At 46.6% G+C, this 12943-nt stretch overlaps 1 protein-coding gene across 1 annotated transcript in view; it reads left to right on the top strand.

Moving 5' to 3' along the window:
• Positions 1-12943, top strand: part of LOC147659338 (SLAM family member 9-like) — a gene marked incomplete at its 3' end in the record, with an annotated part of 359657 nt that overhangs the window by 212674 nt on the left and 134040 nt on the right. The window contains exon 2 of the mRNA XM_086951833.1: positions 1298-1633. Coding sequence (XP_086807959.1) covers positions 1298-1633 — 336 coding nt within the window. The remainder of the gene's footprint in view (positions 1-1297; positions 1634-12943) is intronic.

Raw genomic sequence — 12943 nt, 5'->3', positions numbered from 1 at the left:
GATGCTCACTTGTTTTTTTCATTGATGGCTTGCTTGACTGATTGGGTTTTATACATTTAAAAAACTTTATTTAAAATGTTGTTTATTTAGCATTTCTTAGGGGAGACATACATGAAAATGGGTGCAGCGCGATGCCATAAGTCATTTTGTTGCCCCAAGCTGAGTCATTGTCAAAACGCTGGGATGCGTTGTATTAACAAGAATACGGTGCATCCCTGATCTCACCCCCTTGCCGGGCTTAAAAAAACGTGCCTAGCACTAATGCAGGCGTCGCCTGCGTTTCAGGGATGATTGTGTTTGTGCAGCAAGGGACACCTTCCTGCACAAAAACGACAATTAATGGCATATTGCTCCTTCCATGTATGCTGCAGAATGCTGCACACATAGAAGGAGCAAAAAACAAGGAGAAATAAAAGTATTTCTCCTTCTTGCGCCACATTAATACCTCCTGAAAGGTGGTAGTTTTTGGTGCTGCCTCAGATATACAGATCCTTGTGAATCCGGAAAAGTGTCAAAAAGCCATGGGTGCTGCTCGCAACGCCCACAGCAACAACCAGTGCACGCCGCTTTGCCACAGAAAACTAGGTTGCAGATGGCCATATTTACAAGGCTTTGTTAAGCCAGGCAAAGTGGCTCAGCTCTGCCTTCTAAATATGGGCTTTTATAGAGAACCACAAGAGCGTCAAAAAAGTGACGCTCCGGTAGTGTTAGGGGCTTGTAAATATGCCCCCTTGTGTCTCCTTTACTCATGGCAGCTTATGGGAAGTGTATTTGTGTGTGTTGTGTGGCTGGTTTGTCGTTTAACTTGCTAGAAATGATGCACAGCAAAAGCCTCTTGTCTTGATGTGTAACACGTCCCTAAAGCATAGAATTTGCCTTTATTTCTAAAGTATCTTCAATGAAAACCAACAAGTACTGGATTAATGTAGAACAATCAGCAACGGAGTAAAACTTACCTCCAACTCTTCAGAGCACTGCAAAGGTATTTGGCAGTATAAAAATGATCCAGTTGACCATGGTCGTCAATAACACTTTGCTATAAAAGAGTTCTGTTTTCAATGAATTTATTTTGTGGGCGGCACATTCATTTATTGTTTTGTGATAAGGGGAAGATGTCTCTGGGCGCTTTGCAAGGCACTCCAGTCAAATAATTGGATTAGAGTGATTTATAATTAACGTTTTCAACATATTATTTTAAGAATGCGTATTTGTATTTTAAGAGAGTGCATGGCTCAGTATTGGTGACGGACATGATCTTAGAGTATGTTCTAAAGATTCTTTTCTGTCTCCTCTAAAGGGGTAGAGTCCTCGGTGAGAGATGAAAAGCCACCACTGGTACTGGATGCTGCTGAGAGCAATGAAGTGAGGTTCCCTGTTCAGATCCCAGACCGGTTCGAGATTGGAGAGATTGCATGGCTTTTCAAAGGCAGTACTTTAGCTCGATTAACACCACCCAATAACCCACTGGTGAGAGAGAAACGGTTCTTAGGAAGAGTGACTGTAAACGGTGAAAACGGCTCTTTACATATCTGGAACCTGACAATGGAAGACCGCGGAGAGTACAGCGTGGAAATATACAAGAAGGGAGAGACAGCGGATAAGGATCTGAGAAAGTACACACTCCGTATATTCAGTAAGTCGTTATTAAAGCTATCTTGGTTGATTTAAACATAAACAAATGAGTTCATGGGTACATATGCAATGCACTTTCAAATAAATGCAATGTGACTTGAAACATAAGTGTAAATATATGTGAAAACTGCGGGGCATGTTTACAATGAAGTGACTGAGTGCGGCTCTAGCCTTCCTGACTTAATGCTGCACTCCGCCACTTCAGAAATGCAGGGCTGCGCAATATATACAACAATATGGTGCAGCCCTATGTTTCCCCCTGCGCTGGCACTAAGCTTAGCAGCCTAGCGCTAGCGCATGGGTGACTGCGTTGAGAGGAAGATTGTTTATATGCAGGAAGGTCTCCCTTCCTGCACATAAACAATCCTTAAATGACATTTTGTAACTTTTATGTGTGATGCCTAATGCAGAAGATGCAAAATGTTTTTAAAAAAATGTTTTTTTATTGTTTATGTGCAGGAAGGGTCACCTTCCTGCACATAAACAATCAATGCCAATTTGCTGTTTCTTTGTGTGCTGCTCAATGCAGTACACATGAAAACAGCAAATACGAGGAGAAATAAAGCCTTTCTCCTCATTTTGGCTGTTTAAGACAAGGTTTTCCCTGCTCTTAATTTTCGCGCTGCCTCCTATTTACGCCACCCTTGTATATAGGGGCAGTGTCAAAATCAATGGGTGTTGCGATGGAATGCCCACCGCAACTCTCATTGCCCCCTCCTTTCACGCTAAGTACAGTGTGAAAGGGTGTCTTATTTACAAAGCTTCATTAAGCCACGTTAAGTGGCTTAACGCTGCCTTGTAAATAAGGCGAAACCCTTATCGCCATCACAACATCGCTGAAAGTGACGTTGTGATGGCGATAGGGCCTTGTAAATATGCCCCTACTTGTCTTCATGGTTAAACTAAAAATATACAAACGCATGTAAATCTCTGGTTTCTACAATGAAGGGACTTGAGTAGTACATTTCATATAGTTAGGCACGCAAAGTATATGGTATCAAGTACACGTAAATATTGCACTTCTGTGACATGTAAAGGTCGAGCTTAAATTGCACTGCTCCATTTATCACAGCTGATAAAATCTGAATCCACTGAGTTGGAGTTTATTGGATGGGGTTAATAATATTCAATACCTTTTTTTAGAATGACATGCAAATGTTGGTGCTTACTGCATCAAAATCCACGTTTCAGTAAATACTGGGTATGTTCCTCCAATAAATATCAACAGGTATGGCCTTCTGATATTCATCACAAACTTCATAAATACGAAATGTGCTGTAATGAACCAGAAAAATACGTAATGAGAAATTTATAAGTGATCACAAAACAAAAATAATTAACAGTAATAAGCAGCATATCAAGGAAATAAGATAATTCATATTCAATGTATGATCCATTTGTTTGAAAACAGGTGGACATGGCAGCTATTGTTTTATTTCAAATCTCTCTTTTATGTGTTAATGTTTTCTGTTGTCTTAATACAATTTCTCTTTGAGATATACATCATGCTTCGGGGATGTCAATTATTGTGATACAGGAACAAGATCATGTGGCATCACTTACTGACATTCAGGGCCAAGGGTCATATGACATGACTTCCTCTGACATCATTGAGTTCAAAGGGTATGTGATGTCAATTTTGGAACGCCTGGTGTGGTGTATTGACCTCACTTGCACACATATTCTTTTGATTGATTTCACTTTAAGAAGACCTTTGCAAAGGTGCATTATTGTTCCCAAATGGCTTTGCACTTTCGAAATAAAAAAAGATTAGGCATACCGGTGTCCACAGGTCTTCATTGAAATTTAATTTACAGGTACTACTAGGCAGGTCAATGGTAGTCTCTCACAGTTGAAAACACAAGAAACCTGAGCAATGAACTCTGCTTTCTGCAGGGGCGGAAGGCATTGCTCACGGGTGTGGGGCGGGTGTGGAGGCTGCGGGGGACGCAGGTGGTGTCGCGAAGGTGGGGGTTGCGGGGTGACGCACAGTGGAGAGGGGTTTAGAATTATTTTTAAAACTTACCTTGAGGCTGGGTCCCGTGTCTACTGTGCTCCTGCTCTCCTGAGTCCACTTCCAGGAACAGGAAGCAGGCAGCCAGGCTCCCTCCCCTAAGTCAATCACATCACTGCAGTGTAGCATTGTGATTGATCTGAGCGCTGTGACACAGCACTAAGCCAGGGGCTGTAGGGGTTGGCATATTCTCCATGCAGGCTGTAATGCAGCCTACATAGAGAAGAGGGAAAGAGGGAAGTGCGCATGACTGCTTTGGGCAGCTCGCGAGGGCCGACCAAACAGTCATTGCACACTTGAGTTGGCAAACCACTCCGCCCCTGCCCTGCTCTGTGAGCAGAGCAGCCCCACCCACACTCCTGCATGCAAAGGAAACATAACATGATAACAACTGAAAGTTATTAACATGTTATGTTTCCTTTTCTAGCACTGCTTCGAAACAGTGGGACGACGCTACTTCCCAATAGCGGAGGAGTCGCCACTGTCTTTCTGGTTCTACTCGTTTGTGTGCTGCTTTCCTAGACACTGAACTGGTTTGAAATCTCTCCATGACATCAATGAGGCAGAGATAGTTGGATTACATGGAGCATACTGAAGTTTTATTCTTTCCTCTCTTTTAAAACAGATCTAGTTAATCAACGCACTTCTCACGGATACCGATTGACAGCCACTTCGGAGCCTACCTCTCGCGGAACCCTCTGCGCGGGTCCCGCTTCGTGTGGGGTCTCATCAGGACTTCAAAGCACCGCGACGCCGAGTGAGTGAAGGCGAGTGACAGGCGGGGCTGCAAGCGAGTGCAGGCGCAGGAACTGGACTACCGTTCCCAGGAGCGCTTGCCAGCCCCAACCCTGAACACCTGGGCCGCTCTCCCTGTCTGCTCCTCCCCTTCCCCTGTGCTTGAAAACACCGGCACTGGAGATCTTCCTTGGGACGCACTTCTCACGGATACCGATTGACAGCCACTTCGGAGCCTACCTCTCGCGGAACCCGCTGCGCGGGTCCCGCTTCGTGTGGGGTCTCATCAGGACTTCAGAGCACCGCGACGCCGAGTGAGTGAAGGCGAGTGACAGCCGGGGCTGCCAGCGAGTGCAGGCGCAGGAACTGGACTACCGTTCCCAGGAGCGCTTGCCAGCCCCAACCCTGAACACCTGGGCCGCTCTCCCTGTCTGCTCCTCCCCTTCCCCTGTGCTTGAAAACACCGGCACTGGAGATCTTCCTTGGGACGCACTTCTCACGGATACCGATTGACAGCCACTTCGGAGCCTACCTCTCGCGGAACCCGCTGCGCGGGTCCCGCTTCGTGTGGGGTCTCATCAGGACTTCAGAGCACCGCGACGCCGAGTGAGTGAAGGCGAGTGACAGGCGGGGCTGTGAGCGAGTGCAGGCGCAGGAACTGGACTACCGTTCCCAGGAGCGCTTGCCAGCCCCAACCCTGAACACCTGGGCCGCTCTCCCTGTCTGCTCCTCCCCTTCCCCTGTGCTTGAAAACACCGGCACTGGAGATCTTCCTTGGGACGCACTTCTCACGGATACCGATTGACAGCCACTTCGGCCGAGTGAGTGAAGGCGAGTGACAGGCGGGGCTGCCAGCGAGTGCAGGCGCAGGAACTGGACTACCGTTCCCAGGAGCGCTTGCCAGCCCCAGCCCTGAACACCTGGGCCGCTCTCCCTGTCTGCTCCTCCCCTTCCTCTACAGTTACATAAATTGACGTATCCATCACCGCTGCGCGGGAGCGCGCGGGAGCGTCCCGGGAGAAGCCCGGGACAAGGGCGGGACCGTCTGTGGCCGTCAGGGGCCAAAGGAGGCCGGGCTGGGCCATACCCCTTACTTTTTTCTTCCAACCTTGGTGGATCTCTGATTTTGACTAAGGCGATGCCCTCACCGGCACCACGTGAAACTCCATCAAGGGAGGGGGGCAGCAACACAGGGACGCTGGACAATTACTTTAAATCTGCCAAAGGAGATGGGGGCAAAGTAAACTCCCTGGAGAGACGTAGGGCGGAGCGTCGGCGCTCCATTGAATCAATGAAGAGTAGACCTCTGACAGAAATTATCCCGTATCCTAACTCTCAAGAGGAGGGTACCCCCCCCAATAGCTTAAATATACCGACTCTTGAGGATTTCCCCCTTTTACTTCGGGAAATCCCAAGCACCTCTGGTATGTTGCCTGAAAAAATCATAGACACAACTCCATCCCTGACATCCGATACCCCAGTTAACTTGGTTACCCAAACTCCCCCTTCGAACATAAATAAGAATAGCAAGTCAAAACAAAGTGTTGTGGTGGAGTTGCATAGGCCTCCACCTAGCAATGGGGGGCGGGGGAAAACCAAACTATCCCATCTAGATTTTGGCAAAAAATATAAAAACGCACTCCAATCTGGGAAGGATAATGAGACTGCGCCTATCGCTGTCCCTTCTAAAGATCTAACTCCCAACGTAGCTGTTACTACCAGCGATCCAGTGGCCAACACATCTAACATAAACCCCCCTCTCACATCTATAGGGAGTATAGAATTCTTACTCCGTTCCCTTTTGCAGCCCATTAGCGATAGCCTGAAAAAAGTTGAGATTAGGCTCACTATACTAGAGACATCTCTTACTACCTTGAACACCCTAGTTAGTGAGCAATCCAAAAATGTGGGACCTCATCTCCCCGTAGGAAACCCTCCTAAAATAGGAGCCTCACAGGGTGCCAATAAAGTCCCCCCTCAGGGTGCTCCTACTGCTCCCCCCCTGCAGCCACTAATGGCTATTCCAGTCCAGGCACCGCGCAATAACCCAACCAATAGGCCTCCACAATCAATAGACTCTGCCCCCCAAAGCTCCCAAACAGGGACCAATGGTGGCGTCCCCGAAGCTGGCAGCACTCTCCCTTTCTCTCCGGGCCGGCCAGCCCCAAGACCACGGAGACCAGATTTGCCGCCAGAAGCTAACAGTCAAACGGTGGTGTTAGCAGGTGCCCCCCATCTAAGAACAGGAGAAAATGAAGATTACCAATCCCTAAAGAAAAAGGTCATTAAATGGCTAAATTGGAACCGACCCCTCCCATCACATTTTAATAATGAGAATATTATGGTTAGAAGGGTCCCTTGGTTAGGGAAGACCAGAAAAACAATAATAGGAGACTGTATTTTGGTAACTTTCAAAGATCCGGGCACCGTTCTGCATATCTGTGAAGGAGTAAATCGTTCACTGGATTCCACTATTCAGACCCTTCCAGTATCCTTCTTCTTCCCTCCTACTCGCATGCACTATGCTCCACCGCATGATGAATGGATAAGGGTGGAACGCAGACGCAGACACAAGGATTATGCACAACGCCCAAATTTTCAAGTGCCTGACACACCCTATTGCCACTTCAACCGTTTTAATTGCTTGAACGGTTTGGATGGGGTTGACTGACTTTCCGCTCACAACCCAGCGATTCTGGATAACGGCCCCTGCAGATTTCTTGAGCCATCTTCCCCGATTGTTGGTGAAATTCCTGGACTACTGAATGATCCATTTACTCCGGATAATGGCTCCAGCAGACTTCCTGATCCATCCGCCCGCAGTATTGGCAATGTTCCTGGAATACTGAATGAGCCAGTGCTTGTGGATAATGGCTCTTGTAGACTCCCTGAGCCATCTGCCTCCACTGTTGGTAATGCGCCAGAACTTCTGATCGAAACAGTGTCTGAAACTATCCCCTTCAATCCTACTGGCACGACAACTGACACCCCTGAACACTTGAGGCTAATTTGCTGGAATGTTACTGGACTGGCCAACAAACTGGGTGACCCTGATTGGGCAAATTATATCGAGACTGGTGACGTATGTATGTTCCAGGAAACCTGGGCCAGAGAGGATTATGGTCACCAAGGCTACATGTCATTTTTCATCCCAGCTAGGTGGGAAGGCAGAGGCCGTCCGTCAGGGGGGCTTACGACTTGGGTTGCATCTCATCTGGGCTGCGTGGCAACACGGCTGTCGGCTAACTCCGAAGACATCCTTGTGGTTTCATTATCCTGGCCTAACCAAGCTAAACTCGTGTTAATTAACATCTATTCTAGGCCAGTGGGAATTGCAAAGGAATCACCGACCATAGATGAACTCACAAACTATATATCTGAGCTACCGAGTGATGCATTCTATGTGGTGGGAGGGGATTTTAATTCTCATTTTGAGCCACTCCCTGGTCTTTTGGAGGGGTTCCCAACGGAAGAAGAGGCCAGATGGGCAGTGCCCCTAGTGGAAGCTCCCCCCCCCGAAGGCTTGGACCCCACTAGCACTACAAATCACAGCCCTCACCCTAAAGTTCGGAATCAGAGCCTGTAACGGGTGAATGAAATCTGACATACCCAGCAAAACCACCTATAACAGGCTGGGAAGAGAGTCTCGCCTGGATTATGTCTTGGCCCAAATAGTGAAGTGGCCGACAATCCAGGACTTTAGGGTAACGGAAAGGACCGATAGTGACCACAATGCACTCGAGCTTGACCTTGTCCACCCTGGTCCCCAAGCTCCCGCAACCAATGCGGAAGGGATCAAAACTGCGCTTCTCCTGGAAAATAGCAGGAGAAGAATCAGGTGGGAGCACTTGGTAACAAGCAGGAACAAACTCCCCATGCTCTATGATGGGATAACTCCCATCTTGGAAACTGTGGGGAGCTTGGATACCGAGGCAAACAACAAAGATTCACAGGCCATATTGTACAAGGCTCATGAGGACCTTATAAAAGCTGCGGCCCCTCATCTCTCTTGTAGCTCACGAAAGCCAAGAGAAGGGCGGCAAGGCAAAACATCATGGTATAACCCAGCATGCAGAAGGGCAAAAGCAGAACTCCTCAGACTTATTAAGGAGGGCCTAGGGGGGGGACAGCCTAAGACAAAGCAGGCGGGCTTACAAGAAACTCGTTGCCCACGCCAAGACCGAATGGGAGGAAAATCAGTGGGAAGAACTTACCAAGGCCCTAGCGATCCAAAACCATCGTTTGTTTTGGAGGATAGTGAGCGGGGGGTCGGGGAATCTCCAATCGGCATTAGAGCCCAACATTGCTCCTGAGGTGTGGCAGTCACACTTCCAGTCTCTATACAGTTCTGAGCCGGGAGAATCTCCTGCTGTCACCGAGGTGGGTTGGCCAGGTTATGAAGGGGAGCCAATAACGCTGGGCGAGGTCACTGCTGCCATTTCAGGTCTTGCCTCTGGAAAGGCGCCGGGACTGGATGGCTTACCTGGGGACATGTTTAAACAGGAGCCCATTGTTTGGGCGCCCTACCTTACCGCCCTTTTCAACGGAGTTCTTAGCGGCATGGAAATCCCTAGTACTTGGCTGGGGGCAGAGGTGGTCCCTATCTTCAAAAAGGGCTCGCCTCTCCTCCCAGCCAACTACAGACCCATCAGTTTAATTGACGTAGCACAGAAACTGTTTGGCAGGGTTTTGCTGAATCGGCTCCAGGATTGGATGGAAGAGGTGGGCGCACTTAGTCCCTACCAGGCGGGATTCAGGAAGGGAATATCTACAGTGGACCAGGTTTTTAGATTGAACCTTATCTATTGGAGGGCAGCAATATTCGAGGGCGGTAGCCTGTACACAATTTTTGTGGACTTACGGGCCGCCTTCGATCTGGTGCCCAGGGGGAAACTCTGGAGCGTCCTGGCAGAGATGGGCGTTCCCCCGGACATCCTATTAATCTTACAGAGGCTGCATCATAATGATTACGCCCGAGTGAGGTGTGGGAGGTCGGGGGAACTGACCGATAGATTCCCCGTTGACCGAGGGGTAAGACAGGGTTGTGTGTTGGCACCAACCCTGTTTTGCCTCTTCGTCAACGGGGTAATCGCCCACCTGAATGCCACCGACTATACTGACGCCCCCAAATTGAATGGCAGCAGGGTGCCCGCAATCATGTTTGCGGACGACACCCTGCTGCTATCCAAAACCCCTATGGGGATACAGAGGATCCTTGATTCATTTGTAGCCTTCTGTACTGACAGGGGGCTAGAAATTAATGCGGCAAAAACCAAATTCATGGTTTTGAACCCGAGCCAAAAATTGCGGCCGAATCCGCAATTGGGACCTGTACGGCTCGAGAGAGTAGCCACCTTTGAATACCTTGGTGTGACTCTTAACGAAACCATGTCTTGGGGATCCCACCAGAGTAGGGCGAACCTCAAACTTACACAAACTACTGGGGGTATCGCCCGGATGATGACCGGCTCCTCATACCGCCCGTTGGGGACGCTAATCCAGATATACAAGGCCCAGGCTAGGGGAGCGATCATGTATGGGGCGGAATTGTGGGGACACACACCCTGCAGGAGTCTGTCACTAACGGAAAACAAGTTTATAAGACAGATAGCCGCACTTCCGCCCAGCACCCCGCTCCTCCCCCTGAGGCTTGACTTGGGTCTACGACCATTAGCTGATGAAATAAGTCTCAGACCCATAGCCTTCTGGCGTAGGCTGTGGAGCAGTAATGACCTTGCAGAATACAGGGCGGAATTGGTTGAATTATTGAACCACCCAAAAGCGCTCCGTATTCCCTGGGTCAAAAATATCCAAACCACTTGTATGGAACTAGGGCTCCCTGATTTATGGACTGAGCCGGCGAATGCCGCACTAATCATCTCCAAAAAGTCCCTGGCTAATGTATACCATGAACAGAAATTAGCTAGGGCCCAAGCTGCCCAGGCAGAAGGGTCTCTATCCTCTGTGTTCTTGCAAAGCAAGGACCTTTATAGGTTTGAGAGGGTACTGGATCCTATTTCCCCCGTACTTGCTAGAAAGCTGTTTCTCCAATGGAGATACGACACTTTGCCCCTTCGGTCCTTTACAAGTACCTGGTCATCGCCTCCCACTACAAAGCAGTGTCCGGCCTGTGATGCCATGGAGGAAACCGACTTACACGTGGCTTTCTTCTGCCCAGCCTATATGGTAGCGAGAAAATACTGGCTCCTCCCATTGATAAGGAATATGGGCTGCAGGGAATATGCACCAATGTATAGGATTTTAAAATCTGATGTCTCTGGCCCAACTGTCTTCGCATTAACAAAATTTCTTACCAATGTTTGGCACACGCGTAACCGTATTTTAAAGGTGTTGGGTCCCTCCTAAAATTCTAGATGTATAGTTTTTATAGCATTTTTAGCATACGCATTTCCAATGTTTTATCTTCTATGTACTGATTTACTTGTGATTGTATATGTGTATTGTTTATCTTTTATGGCCAAATGGCCGAAATAAAGATTGGAAATAGAAATAGTTAATCAAACCTTTCTGGCCGAGCATCAGTTCTTTCCAAAGTGCATATGGCAAGATGATCTAGAATTTGAAACCTGCGGAATCCTAGGCCATAAACCTTCTGAAGACAGAAGAGTCCGCCCTCTGATAATATCCCTTTTTCTGGGTGTTTCTCTTGGTTTGCTTCAAAGCAGTGCTTTTGTTGAAGGGAATGTCACATTAGTACTTGTAAATGAATTCATTTGTGCAGCTAAATTTAGTTTAAATGCACAAATGTTTTTGTGAATCAAGTTTGTAATGGTATCATTACAATGTGAATCATCCAGACCCCTCTACCCAGGTGATACCTTGATCCACATACCGCAAACCATGTACATTTATATATGTGTAATTCAACAGTGCCACAATGGTTGAGGTTGGTTTCATAAAATGTTGTTTTCCTTAATGAAGAAACTAAATTTATCAATATCTAATGACTTTTGTTAAGCAGATATTGAATTTTAGGGGGATTTCAGAATACATTTTCGAGAATTTTTAACAGGAGAGGATACAGACAGTAAAAAGAAAGCAATCGGGAAGTGGTATAGAAAATGTATTGAGGATAAGTATGGGTAAAAAAACATACAAAATCACACAAAGTAAAGCAACACAGTTATGCCTAAATCCAGTAATGCATAATAATGTTACATAACATATCTTATGACATATCCATGAAGGATTAATGATATCAGTAGCGTCTCCATGTATCATCATACACCATGTCTAAATAAAAGAGAAGGAAATAACAATACAATCACATCAGGAAACGCACATATGGACAAGCATCACTCCATAAAGAGAGGAGTTAAGGATTAGAACAGAGTGGCCAAAGCGAAGCCAAAAACAGAGAGTCATGTGGATCAAACCTTACACACAAGAGACACAACACAGTATTTCATGTAGTGGTATCAGATGTGAGAAGTGAATTATGAATAAAGGAGTCAAGTGAATTCTACAATGTTTGGGATATTTTTGGGTTGCTTCCTATTTGGTTTTGACCGTGGTGGGTACTCCTAAGGTAGGTAACCGAGGCCCACCAAGTCTGGTAGGAAACATGGTTAAGTGCTTTCTAGTCAATGAGAATAACCTTGTTTGCAATAGTTAAAAGATCCAGGTCATGTTCTGTTCCGGCAAAGATAATGGGTTCATGGTTGCATAGGAGCCAAGGAATATTGTAGGGAAAACCAGGGCAATAATTACAATTACAAATGTGTACAGCTGGATCCTAATAGCATCTCAATAAAGAGTTAGCCTCTTTCATTTGAAGAACATATGTCTAGGATTGCCTCAATCCAGTTTGCAGGACCAGACAATATTTTTATCTGAAAGATGTAATTTTGTTTTATATTTGTAACAAGTTTATTGCAATATTCATATAAGAAAAGCACACACAACATGATAAAACATGATATAATGAAAGAATAATAATAAATAGGAATACAAAAAGACATATACTGTGAAATCTGCATTGATGTTCAAAAGGAGAAAACTATTCAAAAAGAGAAAACACAATAAATGGGGGGGGGGGGGGAGAAAAAGACAAACAGATTTATATAAAAGCATACATTTATTTTGGTGCAACAGTCGAGGAGAACTGTAGCAAGGTGTAAGAGCCTGATGACTGTAATAGAACAGATGATAGAGCCAGAAGAACACCCCTGAGTGGGGGTGTGTGATTAATACACATAATGCTTTACATAATGGTTCAGGTACAAAAGGGTGCAGAAAGGTTTTGTATACCAGTATTGTCTAAGACAATGTGCATCAAACCGTTTTTGATTGCTGACGAAGCAGACGGAAAGAGTCCCCCCAGAAGGGGGGGTGAGTGTAGAATGTGTGTTCAAGGGGTTTAGTCGTAGCAAAGTAGGTGTCAAGCCTGTTCCATAATTTTCTATGTTGTGGTTTTCAGGGAGAATGGTGTATGGCAATGTTGCCGTATCCTCTAATGTGAGTGATCCAGTTCATTCATGATTTAAAGGAAGAAGACGCAGTGTTTTTCCAATTGGAAACAATGGATTTGCAAGCTGCTGT

The sequence above is a fragment of the Lissotriton vulgaris genome, unplaced genomic scaffold (genome assembly GCF_964263255.1).
Source record: "Lissotriton vulgaris unplaced genomic scaffold, aLisVul1.2 SCAFFOLD_1237, whole genome shotgun sequence".
Taxonomy (NCBI): domain Eukaryota; kingdom Metazoa; phylum Chordata; class Amphibia; order Caudata; family Salamandridae; genus Lissotriton; species Lissotriton vulgaris.
The sequence above is the reverse complement of the archived record's forward strand: the minus strand, read 5'-3'. Positions and strand labels throughout refer to the sequence as shown.